Below are 24,642 nucleotides of genomic sequence, written 5' to 3'. Positions count from 1 at the left end.
TTACCAGCAGACCTAGTTCATGTGTTGGATGATGTTGTGCGCATGGTAAACTTTGTAAAGTCACGACCCGTGAAAAGTCGCATATTTGCAGCTTTGTGTGAGGAGATGGGAGCGAAGCATAAAACCTTGCTGTTTCATACGGAGGTCCGGTGGTTGTCGCGTGGCAAGGTCTTGGTTCGTGTGTATGAGCTGCGGGAGGAACTTAAAGTGTTTCTGACAAATGAGAGGACAGATTACGCAAAACTGCTTGCAAGTGATGAGTGGTGTGCAAGGCTGGCATACCTGGCAGATATATTTCATCATCTGAATGAACTGAACACACGAATGCAAGGCCAAAATGAAAACCTGCTTACAAGTACAGATAAAATAAATGGATTCCGTGCAAAGCTGCAACTCTGGCATCAACACGTGGAAAGTGGCAATCTTGAAATGTTCACACTCACCAAGCAATGGCAAGGTGTTCACACTGCTGCACTGTGTGAGATAATAGCTAAACATTTAAAAACTCTCGAGGGGAAGTTGTCATTTTATTTCTCTTCAGTCTCCACTGAATGCCTTGACTGGGCTAGGGACCCTTATAGCTCAGCATCAGTTGGTGGAAAGGACATGACTTTACAGGAGCAGGAGGAACTAACTGAACTGAGACAAAATCGTGGTTTCAAGCTAAGATTTGCTGATCTACCTTTGGACAGTTTTTGGTTGGAAACTGCCAAGGAGTTCCCCCTTCTGGCAAACAAAGCTATTTTGACATTGCTCCCATTTCCCATATCTGTGTGAGATGAGCTTTTCAAGCATGATTGCTATAAAAACTAAATACAGAGAGAGACTGAGAGCTGTTGACGAAGAGCTACGTGTGTGTCTTTCTTCGATTCCAGCCAGAATCAGCTTTGTGTTCAGCCAAACAGGCCCAGGTTGCGCACTGAATCAAGTATTTTATAATTTTTCATATTTCTGTTTACTTACTATTTCATAATAAAGTAATTATAAAATACTTTCTTTGTGTTTATTTGATTCCTATTAAAGAGAGTTACTTTATATATAGTCAATATAGGCACAGAGTTAATTTTTTAAACATTTTCTAATGGTGGTGTGCCTCGAGATTTTTTTCATGAAACAAGTGTGCCTTTGCCCAAAAAAGGTTGGGAAACACTGCTCTAATAATCTACAACCATAGTTAAAACATACAAGTCCAGTGTAGTAGTAGTATTAATACTACAAAGGGAAATCCTAATTCTTCCCCGACCCCCAAAGAACAATCCTCAATTTTGCCAATAGTGAAACATCAGGTAACATTTACTTTTGCTCTCTTCTTGTGGAAATAGCTGCCCACATGCCCCAAACAGGAAAAGCCAATGGTGGATAGCACGGAGTAGTGACTGAGCGGAGAAAACACAGCATGGAAATATTTCATCAGGGGCCACCCACTGATGGCTGGGAAAATAACGGAATACCTATGCAAAACTGATGACTAAAAAAAGGTGTGGACAGAAACATGTCAGTCATACGTACATAAAAATTAGACTCGGCTGACCTAATAAAGCCCCCTCTGGAAACACTTTTACAACCAAAAGCCGAAGAGTGAAAAGGATCGCTAACCTTCATCTCCCAACCTTTCAACAGTATCCTTTCGATTTTTTTGCAGGATCCAGGGACACAGATTAAGCCCCTCTTTTAATTACGAGATTGGCATTTCCCAAACTGCCCGCAGCAGCCCGACCTATGAACTCCGAGATTAGTGCCACACTCGAACCAAACCAACCCTGCAGTCTCCGCTTCTGCCAGCAGGTGGAGCTAGAGACGTGCCCAAACGCGCGATGCTGGGATGCACCATCTCATCGGGGCGGGGTGGGGGTGGGCAGCTGCGCCTTTGAATCCGACTTAAACATCGCCAAGGCGAGCTGTCCACGCTGAAGCGGCTGGGAAGGCGATAACGGGGACGAGGCGAAGCCCCGAGCCACTTTATAGAAAAAGCGGGTGTCCCGTAAATCTTGCTGTCACCATTCTTTTCCCCCCCCCGCGCTTCGAAATGGTACTCCCCCATCCGGCAAGGGCAAGGGGAGGGTGCGAAGAGAAGGCGTAGTAGCCCGGCCGCCCTGGCGACGGGAGATTCCGCCCCCGCCCTTCCTTGTAGTCTCTGGCTCCCGCCTCGGCCCCGCCCAGCCGCGGGACACGTCGCAGGAGAGGGAAGCGGCCGGGGAGCCTCAGCGAAGCTGCGGCGGCGACGCGCGCCCTTCCTCCGCGGTGGGAGCAGCAGCAGCAGCAGCAGCCAGCGCGACGCCTCTGCCGCCTACTCCTTCCTCAGTTGGTGAGTAGGGAAGATGGGGGACAAACTGCTGCTGCAATTGAGGAAGTCCAGCCTGCCAATGCTTCCTCTTTCCCCTCCCTTTTCTGCATAGGGAGGACTGCTGGGGGGGAACCTTCTTCCCTCCACGAAGGGACCAGTTTGCCCCCCGACCAATGAAGCGCAGGTGGGGAGAGGGGGAAACAAAGCAAACACCCCATTTTCTCCCTTAAGCATCCCTTCAGGATCTCTCTCTCGCTATATTTCTGAAATGGTGCTTATTCCTAATTTCACCTGAGGAGGGGGAAAGGTGGAAGCCAGCGCTCTCCCTCGCTTCTCCACATAGGCAGGCGTAGAAATGTTAGAGGGCATAAACACGTGTTTGTTTGTTTGTTTGTTTGTTTACGTGTTTAGCAGTGCCTGCGATTCTACAGGTTGTCTGTATCCTGCTGCCGGCCCCCCTCTCGGGTGCTTTCGCAGCTGCCTGTTATATTGCTGCTGCTGGAGAACAGCTGTTGGGTTGTGTTTGCTATGTAGGAGCAGCAGCCTGTCAAAGGCGAGGAGAGGGAAAGAAGGGCGGGGGGAGGAAAAGCTGTTTTACTGCATAATCGATGCTGTATCTTTCCCCACCTCGCCTTATTTGCACACCATTGTGTGTCTGAATGATCTGGCAGAGCTGAAATGAAGGGGGGGGGGTGATTTGAGAGAAGCACTGATTTTAGCACCAGTAAACAGGCTCGGTAGAACAGGTTTGGCTTCCGCAGGACAATGCATCACTGCCAAACGCTGCAGTTTTTCCCTGTCTGTAAGCAAAATGGAGAGAAGTAGAGGGCATTGTAACAATATTTACATCAATGGTCTATTGTCCCCGTTTTATGAGTCTTGTGTGTGCTTTGACCAGAAGTTGCATTTTAAAAACAAATGTCTGGTTGCTGTTTTTCTTTTAGTGCATTTTGTTTTATTCTGTACTTGACCTTTTTTCCCAGGATAAGTTCCTAATTGTCCTGTGTTCTTTGTTCATTTTCAAGGCCGTCATACTTGGATAACAAACCCTCATTATCCATGGTTCCCAAACCTTTAGTGGCCTTTTAAAAATAAGAATTTTAGCAGTGCAGCTTTACATGGTGTAGTGCACCATTTGATTCAAGATGTTGTAATTGATGTAGGTTTTCCCTTCTCACTTACTGATTGAGGCATAGGGACCATATCCAAGATGTAAACTGGCAATGGGTGAGTTGCCAGGCTACCAGTGATTGGTGACACTCTTAATTAGGGTGTTGAAAACCAGACTTCAAGTTTAGAGTATACAAAGGGCCATCAAGGTTGTGAATGATAGCCATCAAATTTTAGTGACAGAACATACACAGTGGTACCTTGGGTTACAAACACCTACAAACACTTCAGGTTATAGACTCCGCTAACCCGGAAATAGTACCTCGGGTTAAGAACTTTGCCCCAGGATGAGAACAGAAATCGCACGGCGGCAGTGGGAGGCCCTATTAGCCGAAGTGATACCTCATGTTAAGAACAGTTTCAGGTTAAGAACGGACCTCTTGAATGAATTAAGTTTGTAACCAGAGGTAATTTTGATTAGGGGGCAGATCTGATCACTTTATTTCTTCTGCACACTTCTGATAATAGAGGATGTTTGTCCTTCCAGCTCTTGACCAGGAATATTTCTGCCTGCTGTGCAGGAGGTATTGATAAGAATACAGCCGCTTAGAGGGACTTCTGCTAGACTAAAGTCTGCATCAGCTAGTGAAAAAGGCTAGTAAAATGAGAAAAATAGCAGCTGTACATTTTGTCTCATATCTCACTTCCTTGACTGCTAGAAGCTTACTCTTTTTAGAAAGATGTTAGCTGGTCACCTGGGGCTCATGGTGTGTGGGACAATTCACCACCACAGACATAGATACCTTTGCTGGTGCTTTTTTCAAACTGGTTTCTGGGAGGCCGTTAGGGTTTCCAAATAGCAGTTCTGAATACTGAGTTGATCTTGTCTCTTTTGTGGCCTCTTTTGACTGTGTCTTTCCCTTATTAAACTCCCCTGCCACCATGAAGTCATGGCCATTTGCCTGAAAAATACACAACACTTTCTCTCATGGTTATTAAGATGTAGCACATGCAACATCATTTTCTACGTGGTTGATAGTAATGAAAGCTGCTGAAAGGCCCAGCATGAAGATTTTATTGACTATTAAAATATATGAGCCATATTCAACTAGGACATTGCACTTGCAGAAGCCAGGACAAGGGCTTCTGCTAGCACAATGGGATTTCCCTTGAGAGAACCATTGGAACAGTGTGCAGGGGAAGAAGAGAGAGAGTATTGTTACATATGGTAAGCAAAAATGCTGTCACAAATGGAAAGATACCCTTAGTGCTACAGCAAATACAGCCCATAGCTTCTAAAGTCATATGATAAGAATGGCTGGTATGTTTCTCCAAGATCCCCCACTTAATAATATAGCATACTGAGCAGCTTTCTTAATCTAAGAAAGCAACTCCTTCTATCTACATTTGCTTTTGCCTTTATAAAGAGTTAATTGTTAACTTGCTCACTGAGGCTTGCGGGAAAGTGTTCAGTTCCTGTTTACATCTGCCTCTGTGAATTAAAACATATCTCAGTTTCCTGACAGATGGGAAAAAAAATAATCACTACTGTACATTTATTTTATTAAATGTTAATTAAATGAAAACATAGTATCAGAAGCAATATATACAGTTGCTAAATTTGGCAAACCAATTAAATCAAGTCAGGCTTCTTCAACCTCGGCCCTCCAGATGTTTTGAGACTACAATTCCCACCATCCCTGACCACTGCTCCTGCTAGCTAGGGATCATGGGAGTTGTAGGCCAAAAACATCTGGAGGGCCGAGTTTGAAGAAGCCTGAACCAAGTAATGCACGTGAGAATGGAGTTTGGAACCTGTAGTCATCCAGCTGTTTCTGGACTACAACTCCCATCTGGACTACAACATCATCTGGAGGGCCACAGGCTAGCCACACCTGCTTCAAGTTTCACTCTGAGTCAATTGCAACAAATGCCTAAAACCTATTTTCTTTTAGTAGTGAAGTGTGTACTGTTAGACCCTAATGACAGGCTTGCCATATATAATTATGGATTCCTTTCCATTGCTGCTGGTTAAAATGTTTGATATACAACATTATGTGCATGAAAAGGTTTGGGTGGCAGGCTTGTGTGCGCGCCTTGCCTTGAGTTGTCGTGTTGTCCAAACTGGACAAACCATTGCTTACTTGTTTGCCAAAATCAATCCCTGACTTGTAGGCAAACAGTGATTTACCCCAGTTCAGACAAAATGGCAAGTTATGGTTTGCTGAGAATCCGGAAGCAAGTGCAGAAATCATGTGCATGAAGTGGTAGAGAGTCCACACCAACCCGAGGCTCAAGCCTGTTTGTGCATGTAATGCCAAGTTGTAGTCTGAACCAATTTGCAGTAATTTTCATTTTTAGATGCTTATTTGAGCCTGAAAAACTGTGATTTGTTAACCATTAGTGCAGTTTGACGTGCTTTGGTTATACAACTGAACCGGCATAGGATTCATGAATTACGAGTACCGAGTAGAGCAATTGTCTATTGTCATTCTTACAGTGAATAAATAAAAACCTCTTGGTTTCCCATAACAGAAAAATTACTAATCTGATTCCAGTGAGAGCAATTTTAATATAAAATACTAGGGTTTCTAGATGAAGAAAAAAGCAGACATGTCTGTAGCAATACTATTTCAAGTATCAACACAGCCTTGAATGTTAACGGGTATTTTGTCCTAGAAAGTGGGACATTCGAGTATATGTGAATGTGTGCAGTTTGGAGTATTTAATTATCTTATCATGTCACATTATCAGTAAAATAACTGATGAGTAACTTTCTTGTATTTCCGAGATTTTGTATGAAACAGTGAATGGTTCTTGCAGTTTCAAAGCATCTTTGGAACTGAACTACAGCCTCAAAGCAGTGGGATCACATTTTTTGGTAGAATTTAATTCAGCAAGAAGAGCATTAAATCAGCTAATCTTGTGTGTTTAGTGACCCTCATTAAGGACAACTGCATACACATTTAACAAATAATGAGTACAGTATATAAAATGCCATTAAGATCTGACCAGAGTTTGTTTTTGTTTCTGTTTCCAAGAACATATTGGCTATGAAAATTTAAAATGGACCCTGAAGAGCAGGAGCTGCTTGGTGATTATAGATACAGAAATTATTCTTCAGCAATTGATAAAGCTTTAAGGAACTTTGAATCATCGAGTGAATGGGCAGATCTTATATCTTCTCTTGGTAAACTTAACAAGGTACAGTATCTGTTTTTTTGCTGTTCTTACTGTTGTTCAAAAAAATAAAAATGAAAATTTTATAGCACATAATGACAGCTAGTAGGCAGGTTTACAGTTTGTATATCATTCTGACAAGCTGTTGATAAGCAGATTCTGGATGGTATTCTAGTACAAAAGGCAGTTGCAAAATGAAACAAATCAATTTTTACAGAAGTACAAAAAGCAGCTGCAAATGATAGTTTGGAGGGACAGATAGCAGCAGAGCAACAAAACCCTCCAAACCGCCATGCTGGATTATGTGGACAACTATGCTTCCAAAAATCCAGTTGATTCTCTTGAAATTGTAGCTTCTTTGAAATTTCCTAAGTCATGAATTGCCGTGATGTGTTGGGTTGAAAATGAACGATTCATGACCCTTTAGTGATGCAACTTCCCATATCACTGACGTGAGTTAACAGTGTTTTTTACTCTGTGTAGTGTGACAGCTTTCAAGAATGGTTGGTCACTTTTCTGTTGTGGTTTGAATGCGTTGTGATGGAACCAAGTTACACATATAACAGCAAAATTCTCACTTCGTATTTCATGTCACTAAGGAGCTCAGCTTTGTTGCCAGCTTAAGTGTACCACTCAGTGAAGGGGGGGGGAGTCTCAGGGTCAAACACCAATTTCAGCCCTCCGGGCCTTTCTATATGGCCCTCAGCTCTCCCCAGCCATATCCCTCTCCTGCCTTGATTTACACGCTCAGTTATTAATATTTTTTGCCTGGCTAGAATGTGTCCTTAAGCTTGGGTAATGCTTCTTGTTTGCCTGGATGGAAGATACAAGAAGGGTGTGTGAGTATGTGCAGAAACTAGTTTACTGTACAAAAGTAAAATTCATGTTCATTGCTCTGCCTCCTTTAGCCTCTGGCACTGCCCACCACAGGTATGTGCCACCTCGCAGAAGGTTATCCAAAAGGGAATGTGGCACTCAGGATTAAAAAGGTTCTTCATCCCTGCCTTAGCACTTTGACTCCAAAAAAGCATCGTTTTGGATGCAACTGTGCAAAGCAAGGGCTTATAGTTAAACAGCAGCATATATAAGCTATAATAAACAGAATATGTGCTTACCCTGATGCCAGAGGTGAGGAATCTCTACCCTGCAAGCCTAATTAGGCCTGGTTCTGGTCCAGATTTGACCCATGAAAGAATTTGTCAAAAACCACTCCTACATATGCAGCTAGGAAGGAACTGTCGGGATCTTAAAGAGAGCTCCTGATTCTTCCTTTGCAAGAGGAGCTCCCTATCAACACCAGTCAGTTGGGATCAGCCGCCCTGAGGAGTTCCCTGTTTGCAGCTCCCTAGTGCATCCAAAAGAGTTGGAAAAAACGATTCACAGTGCTTTCAATCCAAGCCATTTCCTGTGCAGAGGGGGAAATGCCCTGTTTAAAACAGAGCATTTCTCTCTCTCTCCAGAGCAAGCCCTTTTGAAGGCACTCTCCCAGTTCCTTCCAGCTGATTGGCATCTGTCAAAGCTCAAAGGAAGTCTGTGTAGCTCCCAGTTGGTGGTTATGGCAACCTATTCTGAAGATGCACTTTCCGTGCCAATCACCTGATGTCATTATGACGCAAGAAGATGGCTCTGTTGACCTTGATCCTGTCTAGTTATGCACATGGAACCTGCTTCCACTTTTTCACTCAGTGCCAGTAGCTAGGAGGCTTGCGTCCAACCAGCTTACCAAATACTGTAAATCGCTTCATCCCAAGGAAGGCAAAATCTTTTAAGAGTTCTCTCTCCAGGGACCCTGGTGTTCTTCAGCCTTCATGAGATATCTCCTGAGACAAATTCTCCAACCCTAATTTGGCGTGCTCCCCTTCCTACCTCCTTTCCCCCCATTGTTTCCTACCCTTCTTCTATCTTTGACTTGATTTTGATACAGCTGTGTACCTAAGCCTCCTGCTCCCCTTTCAACCCATCTCTTCCTTTCCCCAATTAAGGGGTCTCAAGGGAAACAAGTTGCCTTCCTTTAGAGACTGAAGGGAACCTTTAAAAACTTGCTTACTTTCAGTTTCCCATCATTGCCTTTGCCTGCATGACACTTGTTTCTGTAGAGTAAAACCATGACCCATAATTCAAAAGGAAAAGCTCCCTTTAGCTCTGGTAAATCAGTTGTTGCGATAAACTCCTAGGTCACTGTGAGGCCTTAAGAAAAGACTTCCACACGTTCCATTTTTCCCTGGAACAGGGAAATATCTGTGCTTCCTTTTTTCTATTTCCACAATAATTCCTCTAGTTTCACTGTTCTCCGTCCTGTCCCAAACTTCATTTCGTTTTCAGCTTGAGTTATCCCCAAGGGAATTAGGTCTCCCATGCAGCCTGACAGATCAGTTCCCACCCCACCCCCTTTGAACCACTTGAGAATTGCTGACGGTCTTGGCCAGGCATAGGCAGGCTCAGTCCTCCAGATGCTTTGGAACTACAATTCCCATCATCCCTGACCACTGGTCCTGTTAGCTAGGGATCATGGGAGTTGTCCCAAAACTTCTGGAGGGCCGAGTTTGCCTATGCCTGGTCTTGGCAGACCATTTAATGAGTTTTCTACCTGTTGCAGCAATTGCAGTTTCATAGAATGGTAAGTTGTACAATGTAAGAAACAATAAAAATACCATACAATTAAAAATCAGTATGAATCTTCAGTATGATGGATGCGCTGTCTTTCAACTTCAACCACAAATTCAGACTAGGACTGGGCAATATATCGGTATATCACTGAGTGAAACCGCCATCCCACTCTTCCCTCTTGCAACGGAGAGGGGGGGAAACAAGCTGTGTTGATGAGGTGCCGATACAGCTTGTTCCTCCCTCTGCATCTTAAACTGCTCGACTGAGGACGTTCGCCCCGCCCGCCCAGCTGAGTGGCGCAAACAAGCTGCATTGTCCCAGCCCACAAGCCTGGGTGAAACAGCCTCACCCCTTGAGGTGAGAGCTGGGGCAGTTTCACCCAGTGTCTCGTGGGCAGAGGCCAATGCAGCATGTTTTTTCAACATCACGGTATATCACGGTATATTGGCTGGTGATACACCATGATGCTGAAAAGCTGGTATCACCTAGTCCTAATTCAGAAACACTGCAGATCAGCTGAAATTTAGCTCATGGACCACAGCTTCGGAAACCCTGGTTTAGGCTATGCTTTGCTTGCACATTCTTCAATACCTGTTTGTTCCACAGAGGCATACTTACTAATCCTTTCGTTGTTTTGCAGTAACCTATATCAGGGGTGGGAAACTGGACCCAGAAAGTGTGATGGCTTGTTTATCTTCCCCACTCCCTTTGGGTGGCTAGAGGTGCCTGCCCCAAGGACATCAAGTGCCCCAAGTGGGCCAAGGTAGTATCTGGGGTAATGAGGTGGTGCCATATTACCATCCTTCTGACAAAAGCATTGCTGCCACTTACCTAAATGGTGCAGGGTAGGTCAGGGTGGCAGCAAGGTAGAGACTGCACAGGCACACTGGTGGGAGCGCTGGATTGGCACTCTTGGCGCACCCGTGTAGCCCTGACTTCTCCAGCACCCTGACCCATCTCCTCACAGTTCTTATAAGCTGCAGCCCTTGAGAGGTCAGTGGTGTGGCACCGCACAGACCAATCCCAGTTTACTCTGTAATCCTGTACACTTTGAGCTTGGTCTGAGTTAACAGGCATGTGCAAAAATATTTGTAGTAGCTAATCCTAATAGCAGGCTAATAGTCCTAAAATAAATTTGTTGATCAGTCAGTGAGTTTTATACAAATTGTATTGATTGACTGTCGGTAATTTTTGAATCGGGAAACATACTTCCTTTTGTAGATGAATTGCATGTATTTATAGCAGGCGTCCTCTTAGACTTATTCCCTCCTATATGCTGGCCAGCTGCAAGTTTTATAACAGCATATAGAAAATATTTAAAAAATCTTTGCTGTATCTCACTTTTGCCATTGCCTCTGTGAATGTGCATAAGCCAGCTCCTATTGCTTTCTTTTCATCCCTGTTCTTTCTTGAAGTTTTCTGTAACAATTCTACCACGACCGTCTTACCTATTTTTAATATGGGCTTTTATGTACTGACTATTCACGTTGGTATGGAAATGGTAGCATTTTCTTCCTATTGGCGATGGAACAGAATCATGCAGAGCAACTCTTACTCATGGCCACAGCATACGTTATGCAACAGATGCATGTAACAGTCTCTTCATTTTGTGTGAGTATGTTTAATGAAGAACAGCTGTGGGAGGCTACAAGTTAAGTAGAGGAACGGCAGGGGAAAGGAACTGCTTAACTTCCCCATCTTTGGAGAGAGAGAAAAAAATTAACATTGGGGACCATACTCACCTAGTTTGTTCTTTGCTTCTTCAGTTGTAACTACTCCGTAGCTGCTAGGCACTGGCATAACACAACAGGAAAACCTTGGAAAATAAGTTTTTTCTTTGAAATGTTCACTGGAATGTGCTCCATTTGCTTAGAACATAGGTATTTGTTGCACATAAATGGAGTGGTCAAGGCAGAATGACTACTTGCAAATTAATCTTAGTTTGAGATGCACACTTAATTTATGTGTGCCAGGCAAAGCTGTATAGTACTACCTTTGCTTACATGTGCATTAATACTCTTTCCCCATCTGCTTCAAACTTGCATGTGTAGGGTTTTTTTCTTGGCTTTTTCTGCTGCAGGTAGTAAATCACATTCTGAACTTCTGGGTCTTAAATGCCTCGTTGGTGTTATGGGCAGTGATTGTAATTGGTCTTAATTAGATTTAATGGTATAAACTAAGTTCTCAACAGGATAGTGGGGATTTTCCAGTTGACAGGTCTTGATGTTGTAGCAGATGTTGACCAGGCTAACTTGTCATAGTAATGTTGAACAGTGTTTGATTTACAGTATTTCAAAATTTATTTGTTGCCTTAAAACTACTAGGTAGTTTGCTTTAAGCTATTTTTAATGTTGCAGTTTAAATTGTTTTGACCTGCCCTGGGAACATAGACAGAAGGGTGGGTTATTCTTATTACTATTACTGTTAGTATTAATAATAATACAGCTCATTGCTAGTCAGGCAAGAGCTTAACTATCAGCCAGGTTCAGATGACGCATTAAGAAAACCTTAGCTTAGCTCACTCCTGCACCAAAAAGGACCAGAGAAGAACAAAGTGGCTGTGAGCACCTTCCTGAGAACCCACACATTTGCACTGAGGCAAGGCCTGGCTTAGCATGATGTGTGGACCATTGCTTCATACTATTTCCTTATCATGTGACAAATAGAGTAACTGAGTCCTTCTGATAAGAAGTTTTAGTGCCCCCACGAGCTGTTCAGCTGAATGTTTGAGTGACATAGCAATACAGCCCTTGCACACCCATATCCATTTGTTTGTAGAAATGAAAATGATTAGCAAAATTTTCAAGATGGGTTTAAATTTGTAATAAAAAACACGAGGGGGGGGAAACCCTGTTGAATGAATTTTTAAATATTTTTCTAATGCCATATTCTTTTGCATTATGGATCACAAATTAGCTGCAGTCGTTTGCATCTTTGATCAGTTTACTTTTGCAAACTCAGCATAGCAATTCACATACCCTTAACAAATAGTCCAGATGTTTACACTCTGTCTAATTGCTCCCAACCCAGTTATATATTCTAGCTTTTACATATTCTGCCTGTTCTAGGACTTCCGTGAAAAGAGAGAACTATTACTATTCTATGCCACAAAACATGCCTTTGTTTAACACAATTCTGTCCTTCTGAAACCAATCCCTAGATTCAGAGTGGTGAACAGGGGTTAGTAGCGCAACTGTATACATAGTCAAATTGTATGGGGACCACATTTTGAGATACTTGCATTGCAGCAGGGTGAACTAGATGACCCCATTGCACAGATTCAAACTACCAACCTTCTGATCAGCAAGCCCAAGAGGCTCAGTGGTTTAGACCAGAGCGCTACCCATGTCCCCATAAGTCTGCTAGTAACAACATGCATACATAATCTGATTTTTGTGCTGTCTTTCCATAGTCAAAACCATGCTCAAGGTGGCTTACAGCATGAAAAAATACATAATTACAACATAAGAAAAGCCATAAACAATAAATAAAACACCAAAAATACACAACCAAATTGAAACAATTTCCACATAAGATCTGAAATAAAGGTACAAAACAATTTAAACTAGTAACAGCAATAGCCCCCTCACACACACAAACAGTACTCCAGCCCAAGAGTGTTTTCGGCAGGTTCAGTTTTTGTAACTGGAGTCAGTCTAGGCCCCACCCTCTCAGGCCATGTGGGAAAAGGCCATCAAGGCAGGGAGCAGGTTCTCCAGGACTCACAGCTGAGGTGATCTTTGGCCTCTTCAGCAGCCTCAGCTCTCTGAAGGCTAGTTCTGTTAAGTAGAAGATTACAGTAAAGCTTTGGCTAAGTTCATTTGCTGACTAATGTTGATGTAAGTTATAACATTTAATTCCTACCATTATTTTACAGGCTCTTCAAAGTAATTTGAAGTACTCCCTTTTACCAAGGCGTCTGATTATTAGCAAGAGGTTATCCCAGTGTTTACATCCAGCGTTGCCCAGTGGAGTGCACCTAAAGGCACTAGAGACCTATGAAATAATATTTAAAATCATTGGAACCAAATGGCTTGCAAAGGACTTGTTTCTATACAGGTAAACATTCTACTTAAAAAGTAAGACTGTAATTTAATATTAGTGGCTGTGCTTGCAGATAATATTAAACTCTGGTTTAACGCTGCAAGGATGAGTTGCAGAAGGCACTCAAGCTCACGCTTCCCCTCCCCTCAAGTGCAACTGCAAAAAGCAGATTTGGAGCTTCTGTTTCAGGTAAACTACAGTTTAATGTCATGTACAAACCCTGAACTGTAGTTAGTCTTCGCTATTGTTGTTGAAACGAGCCAACTTCATAAAGTGTGGTTTGAGGTTACCGTATTTTTCGCCCTGTAAGACGCACTTTTCCGCCTCCAAAAATGAAGGGGAAATGTGTGTGCGTCTTATGGGGCGAATGCAGGCTTTCGCTGAAGCCTGGAGAGTGAGGGGGGTCGGTACGCACCGACCCCTCTCGCTCTCCAGGCTTCAGGAAGCTATCCGCTAGCTGTGGGAGACCCAGCTCTCCCAGGGCTAGCGGAGAGCTTGCCTGCACCCAGAAGCTTGGGGCGCGCTGAGCTCCGCACGCCCCAAGCTTCAGGATTAGCGCAGCGGTCCGCTAGCCCTGGGAGAGCCGCGCGGCTCTCCCAGGGCTAGCGAACTGCTTGCCGGCACCCAGAAGCTTGGGGCGCGCTGAACTCCGCACGCCCAAAGCTTCGGGATTAGCGCAGTGCTCCGCTAGCCCTGGGAGAGCCGCGCGGCTCTCCCATGGCTAGCGGAGACCTTGCTGGCACCCAGAAGCTTGGGGCATGCTGAGCTCCGCACGCCCCAAGCTTCGGGATTAGCGCAGCGCACCTGGGGAGGAAATAATTTTTTCCCCTTTCCCCCCCCAAAAAAAAACTAGGTGCGTCCTATGGGCCGGTGCGTCTTATGGGGCGAAAAATACGGTAACCTGTTTGAACAAATAACTAAGATTAGCCACAGTTTTCCAGGTTTCAGTAGTCACAAAAAGCTGTGGTTAATTTCAAATGGGAACAAATGTTTCTAAACTTTCTCATAGCTGCCTCAGGGGAGAAGGAAGTGCACAAGCCCAAGGTAGTTGAATGGGGTGTTCAACACATCCTTGTAATACTAAGCCGTAATTTAACATAATGTGTGAATGCAACCAATGGCTGACACCCACTCCCCCTTTTTAAATCTCTCATTCTCTCTCTGCCACCAGCTCAGGCTTGTTTCCATTGCTGGCAAATGCAGCAATGTCGGTGAGGCCTGTTCTTCTTGGCCTGTACGAGAAGTACTTTATCCCACTACAGAAGTGCCTCTTGCCAAGTCTTCAAGCCTTCTTGATTGGACTCCTGCCCGGTTTGGAGGAAGGGTCAGAAATCTATGACAGGTTGGTATCACTTGCTCTTACAATAAATGTCATTACATTTTAAAAACTTTTTAAAAATATATTTATTTAATAGAAACCCCCCACTTCCAAGAGTTGCTCACCTGTGCAGTATGGAGCATGTGGAAAGGCTCTTGGTGGGGTCAGAGAAGACAAGCTACTGAAAGAAACAGGAAGGGCAGAGCTGTAAGGATTTAAGAGTTAAGATGTTCTGTTTGTATTTGGCAAGGGCCACAGGACAACTTGAGCAGGAAGTGCCTGTGGCTGCAGAATCATAAGTGCAAACAAGCAGGTTTTTTTGGGTACAAATGGAAATGTCGCTGTGCCAAAAGGCATCTGGAAGCAGCAGGAAAGGCTCCCTTCTGCTTAATATTTACAAGCTCTGTCAATGGAATTTAGAGAAAGCCTTGCCTATTTTCAGAGTTTTATGGAAACATTTGCTTGAGCTTTATCCTCTAAACCCACCCTAAGCATTTTTGTTTTTTTCTTTCAGTCTTATAAGAGTGCAAAGTATGTCACTATTGCCTATTGTAGATAGGAGTAAGGGATGAAACATTGAGACTTAAGGCCTCTAACAAGATTATGACTGGTATGAGATTTGGAACATCAGTGATGCAGAACTGATGCAGTGTAGTTGAGAGTCTTGTCAGCCATCAAGTCTGTCTCTACTACGTGTATTATTTAATTATGCACATAATTTGTGTGGGTAGTTTGCTTTTGGTTAAGCTCACAGGATGCGGGCTTCCTTTCTCTAATTCTGCAAATTCATAGTATACATTAATCCAGTTATGTAGACATCTGAACTATCAGAAATGATTTTCAAATATTAAAGCCTTCTCAGACACCAGATCTTCACCAAAATCCACAAAAGGCAGGTGAATGAGATACTGTTAGTATTACTTACCTTTCCAATATGTTTCACCGCCACCACATGTCGGTACTCCCCGCCCCCCAAGCAAAATCTTCGCAAAAATCTGTATTTGAAAGAGAAGAAACAAAGGTGGGAAGCTTGCATCCTGTTCTTATCAGCACTTCCTGAGGTGATTACTTCTTTCCGATCAAGAGATTCTGTCCACTTAATTTATTCAGATTATGAGCAATCATTGGGTGACTCGTACATTAAGTCTTGCCCATTAGTGATATGACTTGGTGGGGAGGAGAGATTTAAAGCAGATGGCCATAAGTAGCCCCTTATTATATTTAAATGCTGACAGCATTAAATAATTAGCAGCCAAAGGGTGAACTTTTTTTTATCTAAGTTGTATGGTTGAAGGCATGGTCGCATGATCCTTTGAGTCACAATTGCTAAAATGTGGTAGGGTTGACTAGAGTAGTAATTTCCTTCAGCACAATCCTAGAATCATTTCTCCATCTTCTTCCGTAACATCAGTTCCCAATTTTGAATACCTGTGATGTACATGAGTGGCAATACTAATTTACTGTAGAAAGAGCAGGCCTAGACTGGGTATAACTCGTGACAGAGGGACAAATTATGTGAAAATGTGAATGCAGTGACAGTTCCAAACTGGAGTGAGTGATCTTTTCTAGATTAAGCTGTCGTTTTTTATTAAAAAAAAAAAGAATGGTCATTTGATGGAAGTGGTATAGAAACTTCCCTTTTTCATTCCCACTTCTTTTTGTTTTCACAGGACAGATGCTTTACTTGTGAAGTTGTCTCTAGTAATTGGCAAAGAAGTGTTTTACTCAGCATTATGGGGGAGTGTCCTGGTTAGTCCTTCCATAAGGCTGCCTGCCTCCCTTTTTGTTGTTAGTCATATCAACAGAGAATTATCTGGAAAACAGCAGAAGTATATGCTGGGAACTGATACTAAGCTCATGGTAGGTTACACAACTGGTAATGTGTGTTCTTTGTATGCGTTTCTAAACAAACAATTCTAGAAGCATGGGCAAACTACAAACTAATCATACACTCATGAAGGTGATACATAGCCATCCTTGGATGTCCTTTCTCAGATCATTTTCTCTGGCTGTGTTGATCAACAGCAACAAATCTAAGAATAATAGGGACCATGTGAAATCTCCCTCAGTTTAACTGTTGGAAAGAGGGTGAGTTTATATGCACCAGCAGAACCTTGAACTGGAACTGCACTGAATCCCTATTTGGAGGAACACACTTTTCGCTGAAGGCAACCATAGAATCATAGAGTTGGAAGAGACCACAAGGGCCATCGAGTCCAACCTCCTGCCAAGCAGGAAACACCATCAGAACACTCCTGACATATGGTTGTCAAGCCTCTGCTTAAAGACCTCCAAAGTAGGAGACTCCACCACACTCCTTGGCAGCAAATTCCACTGTCGAACAGCTCTTACTGTCAGGAAGTTCTTCCTAATGTTTAGGTGGAATCTTCTTTCTTGTAGTTTGGATCCATTGCTCCGTGTCCGCTTCTCTGGAGCAGCAGAAAACAACCTTTCTCCCTCCTCTATGTGACATCCTTTTATATATTTGAACATGGCTATCATATCACCCCTTAACCTCCTCTTCTCCAGGCTAAACATGCCCAGCTCCCTTAGCCGTTCCTCATAAGGCATCGTTTCCAGGCCTTTGACCATTTTGGTTGCCCTCGTCTGGACACGTTCCAGTTTGTCAGTGTCCCTCAGTGCCCACAGAGTCTTCAGTATAGAAAAATAAGAAAGCTACATTAGTTAGACGAAATGCATGTTTGTTCGAAAGCTGGCCCTAGTTCTGCCTAACTAAGAAGGAGATGAGGAGAGCCATGCTTGCTCTGTCATCTCTGCAGAAGAGAGAAGCAAAAAGTGGGATCAAAGAAGGGAGAAGTAAGAAGTGAGGTCAGCAGTCCTAAGAGTCTGGCATCTGAAAAAAATCACTACAGGTTAGGTGAGAAAGAGAGTCTAGGAAGCATGGGGATTACACTCTTACCTACTTTATCCTCATGCAGACCCCATCAGCCCTACTACATCCTAACACTTCCAACAACTTCCCATTCCCTTTGCCCAAGGGAAGCTTGTGCCTCCGTCATGCCCTCCACTACCAGGTATATTCCTTGGCAGCAGAGGGGTGTATTCCTCAAATGCAATTCTGTTCTTTTCTTACAGGTGAAAGCTTTTTGTGTGTCAATGCTGGATTCAAATGTTCTCGTGCAAAGAAACACTTTGGAAGTGGTTCTCTTCTTCTTCCCATTTTATTCATCTTTGGTAAGGAAAAGACTTAACTTTTTGTGGTCCAACTCTAAGGCTTGCTACACTGACAGGCAAGTGCAAGGGAAACCTGCATAGGCTTTGTACATTTTCTGTACATGCAAGTGGTGCCTTGGTTTCCGGTTGGGTTTATTTTTTAGTTCTCCCCCACCCATTCCAAAATCAAACAAACCATTGGTCTCTGTGTAAGTATTCTGAAGATGTTTAAAGAAGGGGCAGCCCTGTACAAAATTCTGGTTCTCTAAGGAGTTCACTGCCGTATCTACCACCAAAACAACATGCTGCTTTAGTAACTGCAGTTTCTTGGCCACCTCAAGGGACATTTAATGCAGATTGCATTGCAATAAATCAAGTCTTGAAGTTGCCAGTATCAGAACTATGGTTAGGCTGTCTTGGTCCTGATGGACATGAACAGATTGCAGCGTTAAAGTGAGAGGAGTTTTATGTTGCTAATTTTTTTATTGCCACAGTGCCGGTGGCTTTGTTTGTTTTTGCATTTCCTGGCTTTTGTTCGAGGAAACTCACCTATATCTGACTTGTTTGTTCTTTGTTTAGGATCCCAGTGAAAGTGCTGTCACACTGTCTAGATCTGATATAGTCCACCTTCTCTCAGCATCTGCCCAAACTCTCTTAAGAAGAGATATGTCACTTAACAGAAGGTTATATGCATGGCTGCTAGGTACTGTACAAATTATAGCCACATTATCTTTGTGTGTAATTTTTGCTATTGGTATTCAGATAACTTTAGTGCACACTCTTGAAATAGAATGTTTAAAAACTCCAGGTTTCATCTGTATTTATGGGCCATCTACAGCAGAATACCGTTTTTTACAACATTTTTGTCCTGGGATATTCAGGGAGTATACAGACATCCCCAAACACTGTATTATATGCATCTTTGCTGGAATTGCCTTACACAACTACAGCTGCAGGCCTAACCCCACTTCCCTGGAAATAGGCCACACTGAATGCAATTGGACATATTTCTGAGTAGGCGGGGTTATGATTATACTGTATGTAGAGAAGTGCCATTTGTGTTACCTTGCATAAGATTTTGTGTGCACAAGCGTTTCCCCAATGGAAGGGGAGTATCACAGAAGTATCAATTAGATCAGGGGTACCCAACATGCCCCCCCGCCATCACCTGTGGCCAAGCTGGCTGAGGCTGATGGGAACTGTAGCACAACATCATCTGGAGGGTGCCACATTGGCTACCACTGCCTTTGTCTTTGAAAAATTGCACCCTTTATTGTCATACATTGCTTACTCAGTGACTTAATTGACAGCTTGCTTTCTCAGTAATTCAGGAATACCAAGTAGAAAGTTTAAATTAATAGAAGGCTCCGTGTCCACTGTATTATGAACTATTTTGTGAAACAGAAATCAATATTAAGCCGGACAGTTGATTATTCACTTTGTAAGACTGGTGGGATTAAAGGTCTATATTTCACTTACCAGGTAAATGCCATGGATCAGTAGTAGAGGACATGCTTTGTATGTAAAAAGTCCCGGGTTTAATCCTTGGCATCTTCAGATAGAGCTGAGAAACAAACGCTTTTGTCTGAAACCCTAGGGATCTGTGGCCAGGCAATGGAGATGATACTGAACTAGATAGAGTGAGTGATCTGGCTGTGTATAAGTCAGATTCCTATCTCCAGATCACTATTTTACATCCATACTAGATATTGCTTATGTGTGAGGGGAAAGTGTATCCAACTTCATGTCAGATTTTAATAGCACGAGCATAAATCTGACATCCTGTTTATTACATTTTGTTCAACCATTTATGGTCTGTTTAACACCTTAGTCTAGAGAAGGTGCAAAATAAGGTCACAAAAAAGATACAATGAAGATAAAATCAGGTTAAAAGAAATTGGGAAAGGGTACTGCTAAAATAAAGCACCAGATGTTCAACAACCAGCAGGCCTGTCTGAACTCAGCTGGAAGAGAGCTCCAGAGAATTCGGCCCACAGTGCTGGATACACAGCTCCTGGTGGATGCGCTTTGGTCTCAATATAACTCACAGAAAGTTAGCATGCATGTATTGCATCTATAGTAGTAGCTCATATTATGGGCTTCCACCACCTACAGTATCGAATGTGACATGTATGTGACTCTACAAAAGACCAAAGAAAGTTAAACGTACTGCCACACTTTATTTTAGATTGGTCCTGCTGCCAAATTAAGCAAAATCCCCTGATTCCACACTGATGGCTCAAGTGCTATTAATGTCGGAAGGGAAAAGCAGTTCAACCTTTGTCATAGTTGTTTGTGCCGTTGACTTAAAAGTATATTATATTGCATTCATGATATTTAATCCACTTTCATATTTTCTTTATTTATCATGTTCTCAGGTTCTGATATCAAGGGAGGTACTTTTCTACCAGATCCGTCTATTTCTATGTCCTTAGAGGACCATGCCTTCTACTTTTTTGGGAAATATTCCAAAGATCTTTTAGTTGAGGTGCGTAATATTCCTTGAAGAATGTAACCTGTATTATAATAAATTTCCTGAAAGATACATTCCTTGTTGCCTAGTCACCCGTGTGCAAGCTCAGCAGCTCATAGGATCACATATGGGAATTTTGGTGGTAGCATCCAGTCCCAGTCTCAGTGTGTAGGTACAGCAGGAGGAAGTGGCACAGCCATGTCAGCAACTGCATTTCATTGCTGACATCATTCAACTGTCTCTACTAGTTATGCTTCTGTTTTGTAGCTCTGAGTGCAAGGAGGAAGCAGGTCATAATACTAGAACTGCAGAAAAATCAACATTTCCTTTCAATTCATAGAGTCATAAAATTGTAGAGTTGGAAGGGACCCCGAGGATCATCTAGTCTAACCCCCTCTAATGCAGGAATTTCAGCTAAAGCACCCAAGACAGGTGACCATTCAACCTCTGCTTGAAAACCTCCGATGAAAGAAGAGTCCACCAGCTCTTGTGGGAGTCTGCTCCGCTGTTGAACAGAAAGTTCTGTCTGATGTTTGGTTGGCATCTCCTTTCTTGTAACTTGAACCCATTGATTTGTGTCCTTGCCTCTGGAGCAGGAGAAAACAAGCTTTCTTCTTCTTCCATGTAACAGCCCTTTAGATGTTTGGAGATCATAGAATCATAGAGTTGGAATAGACCACAAGGGCCATCGAGTCCAACCCCCTGCCAAGCAGGAAACACCATCGGAGATGGCTATCATATCTTCTCCCAGTCTTCTCTTAGCCAGACTAAACATACCCAACTCCCTCAAACATTCCTCATCAGGTTTGGCTTCCAGATCCTTGATCATCTTGCTTGCCTCCTGCACACGTTACAGCTTGTTAATATCCTTAAATTGTGATGCCCAGAACTGAACACAGTATTTCATAAGTGGTCTGACCAAGGCAGTACAGAGCGGTACTGGAAACTATACTTCTATTGATGCTGGTTCCTAGTTCTAAAGGCAATGTGGGGGAATTGTCTGCTGTGGGTAGGAGCTATTGGCTATGCTCTTTCCCCTGTCCATGCCAAACCACATACTACTTTAGCCGCTGCAGCTCAAGCCACTATGTCTTCTCTGCAGTTGCAGGAGAACCACAATGTTAGGTTGTAAAAGAGGAATTCTGAAAATGGCTTTGGAATCTGCCGTCAGTTTTCCACCCTTCTTTTCAGTCGGGGTTTGGCTGTGTTTTGAGATTAGCAGTAAGCAGTAAGATTAGAGTAAGTGACAATGTTAATGCTAGATAGATAGATAGATAGAATTATTGCGGCCATTGGCCCATATCGAAAACAATACATCAGAATTTATCCATAAACAATACAGTTTAAACAGTTCCAAGTTAAAACACCCATATAGAACCAATTTTACTTCAGTTAAGTAAACACTATACACAATAAGCTCCCTCTATGTAAACCACAGTTCAGATCCATCAGATTTTGGGGGGGGTATATGTCTTAGTTCTGGCACTTATTGATGGTTCTTAAGTTTTAGCTAAGCTGTCAGAGACATACAGTGACCCATTTCTCCTCTTTTGAAATAAAACATTAATCAGGTATCTAGCGACTGCAAGGGATCTACTTGTATCTTCGTCGTTTAATGTTAATGCTATTTTTGCTTCCAAATTCAACATTTGATTGTTTTAACAGGCGTTGATTGAAATACTGCATCAAAATTTTGCAGAATCTGACTTGGAGGAACAGCATCATGCATATTTGAGACCATTCCGCATTCTGATAAGCCTACTTGACAAACCTGAAATAGGTAAGAAGGAAGTCTCTCAAGAGAACTAATACAAAAATATACTTGGCTACATATATTTGTTTTCCATTTGTTCTAGGTTTGTGCCTTTAGCAAGCATCTGACGTGGGATGACAAATGATGGTTAAAGAAGAAAGTTAAAGAACTAAGTCACAGCTGAAACAAACCATAGCCAGCAACAAATCCTGACTGCAAAGTATTGTTTGTTGGTTATAAACAAACCATACCAATTAATAAACTATAGGTTAACATTACATGTGAACAGGCCAATAGATGGCTAAGCAAAACAAAAGACAAACTTTACAGCTTCTTTGCCAATAGGTAGCAGGATGTAATTTGCTCTATGCGGGGCTGCCCTTGAAGCTGTCCCAGAAACTCCAGCGGCTGCAGAATGCTGCAGCGAGGCTCCTCACGGGGTCTCTGCCATGGGAACATATTCACCCAGTGCTTTTCCAGCTTCACTGGCTCCTGGTGGAGTACAGGGTCAGATTTAAGGTGGTGGTTTTGACCTTTAAAGCCCTTCATGGCCTAGGACCTCGTACCTACGGGACCGCCCCACGGAGGACCTTAAGGTCCATATATAGCAACACCCTAGAGGTCCCCGGCCCTAAGGAAGTTAGATTAGCCTCAACCAGAGCCAGGGCCTTTTCAACACTTGCACCGGCCTGGTGGAACGCTCTGCAGGGCCCTGCAGGATCCGATTTCTTTCCGCAGGGCCGGTAAGACAGAGTTGTTCCGTCTGGCCTTTGGCTTGGAATCAACTTGATCCCCTCCCCCTCTTTTTCCTTTTTCCTTCTGTGATGGAACTCCTATTTGGGGACTTCCCTGGCTTTTTTCTGGCCCACGTAGGTACAGTCTGGATAGTTGGCCTTGGTGAAGATTTGACGTTTTCAACCCCAAAAAGTTTTTGATTTGAATTTCTACTGAAATGAAGCTGCATTTTAATGTTGTATTTTCAGTTTGTTTTTAAGTTGTATTTTAATCAATTGTTTTTATACTCGGTGTTAGCCGCCTTGAGCCCAGTCTTGGGGGGCAGGGTATAAATAAAAAATATTATTATTGTTATTGTTGTTGTTGTTGTTGTTGTTGTTGTTGTTGTTGTTGTTGTTATTATTTTATTAATTTGTTTATTATTCTTATCATGATGAGTCCCAATAAGGCTTGTGCCCAGATCACTAGTCATGTGCTTCAGTATGCCTCCAGGATATGCAGGAAACACACTATGAACTGACCTTTGTTTTGTCCATATCAGCTTTATGGCCATAGCTTCATATTGGTTTTTAAAACCATCTTGTCTCTAGATTATGTTCTGAATGGCTGTCAACCTTGGCTGCTTGAGTAGCTCTTGTGGATTTCTATTGTGGAAATAACATTTCTGTTCCTAAATGTTTAGAAGTAACTGTAATGGTTCTAGGGGTTGCTCGTGTGTAAGCCAGTGCAAACACCTGGATGGGTTGCCTGAGTGAACCTTTTCTGTCCGGACAGCCACTCTCCCATGGCTGTCTCAATCGCTGGCAGAATCCGTCAGTGGGCGTTTCTTAAACTTCTTCCAGCAAAGAAGCTCTTTGACGCCTACTCTCTCTGCGCGAAAGCCTTCTGCGCAAGGAGGGCGTAGGTAGCGGAGGACCTCTACTCTCCCTGCTAGTCCCCAGCAAGGAGTCATGTGACCGCCTCGCCGCTTCCCCCATCTGCCCCCCTTCTCCACTGGTGCTACGCTGATTCTCTTCCCCAGAAGATGGGCTGCCTCTCCCACTCCCGGGACGCTCTCTGGAATCCCTCTGGATTTTGCTGTCTCCCTCCGGCACTGATGGCAGTTCCCTGACAGTAACTGCCAAACTAATGTTGCATTTTCAGAGTCTCTTGTGGTTTAACTGTTAGATGTTCTGCAATCCTGCTTTTTCCTTCTCTCTGATAAAATAAGGAAGTATATTCCATTGGTATGAGCATGCTACTGTTACTTCACTTTTAAAAGCCTGACATATAATAGAAAAATACTTCATACATCTGTGCAATATTTAAATATAAGAGAACCTGTGGCATTATTTCTATCCTTTTGAAATATTGCTTGAAATTGGTGTATAGGCTACAGCAAGCAAGATCTTCTCTCAAAAGTATTGTTTGAATTTATTTTGAGGAAACCTAGTGCAGATGTAAAGAAGCGCTAGCCCTTCTGCTTTCAAAGGAACGGGTTGTATATTTGTTGTTTGTTCTGCTCTGAGTAGACCCATTGAAATTAATGAACATTACTTACTTGGCAGCATCTATTCTTTGAAACTCCCTGCTTATTGACATCAACCTTGGATGTTCTCTTTTCAGTGCCTGCTTAAAGCATTTTGTTCAGATAACAAATCTGTGGTAAGGGGACAGGCCACAATAGTAGCTCAGAATAAATGTAGTATAATATGAATCGTTGCAGTCATTGCGGGGGGGGGGGGGATACATATATTTCTAAGTACTTGCAGTGGGTCTTGCTGAAGTCTTGCTGAGGAATATAAAATAGAAGAAAAGCTCCTGAAAAATAGTTGTATTAGTTTGTTGCAACAAAAACAAGGATCTGTTGCTTTAAAGGCTAAAATGTAATGCCATAAGCATTCTAAGCTAAAGCCTACTTCATCTGATGACCTGAGACCAGTACAGTACTCAGCTTCTCACTAAGAATATAAAGGTTCTAGGAA

General features: G+C 42.9%; 1 protein-coding gene across 2 annotated transcripts in view; it reads left to right on the top strand.

Moving 5' to 3' along the window:
- Positions 1 to 2,183: 2,183 nt before the first annotated feature.
- DOP1B (DOP1 leucine zipper like protein B) overlaps positions 2,184 to 24,642 on the top strand; it is a 65,661-nt gene continuing 43,202 nt past the window's right edge. For both annotated transcript variants that reach the window (XR_014009391.1, XM_081198740.1), the window contains exons 1-9: positions 2,184 to 2,305; positions 6,436 to 6,598; positions 13,059 to 13,240; positions 14,397 to 14,567; positions 16,214 to 16,403; positions 17,640 to 17,738; positions 18,297 to 18,420; positions 20,096 to 20,205; positions 21,856 to 21,970. Coding sequence is in view for 1 of the 2 variants with exons in the window: in XM_081198740.1 (XP_081054866.1) it covers positions 6,461 to 6,598; positions 13,059 to 13,240; positions 14,397 to 14,567; positions 16,214 to 16,403; positions 17,640 to 17,738; positions 18,297 to 18,420; positions 20,096 to 20,205; positions 21,856 to 21,970 (1,129 nt within the window). In the remaining variant the exon portion in view is untranslated. The remainder of the gene's footprint in view (positions 2,306 to 6,435; positions 6,599 to 13,058; positions 13,241 to 14,396; positions 14,568 to 16,213; positions 16,404 to 17,639; positions 17,739 to 18,296; positions 18,421 to 20,095; positions 20,206 to 21,855; positions 21,971 to 24,642) is intronic.

The sequence above is a fragment of the Podarcis bocagei genome (assembly GCF_964188305.1).
Source record: "Podarcis bocagei genome assembly, chromosome: 6".
Lineage (NCBI taxonomy): Eukaryota > Metazoa > Chordata > Lepidosauria > Squamata > Lacertidae > Podarcis > Podarcis bocagei.
Note: the sequence above shows the minus strand (reverse complement) of the source record. Positions and strands in the feature narration are given on the sequence as shown.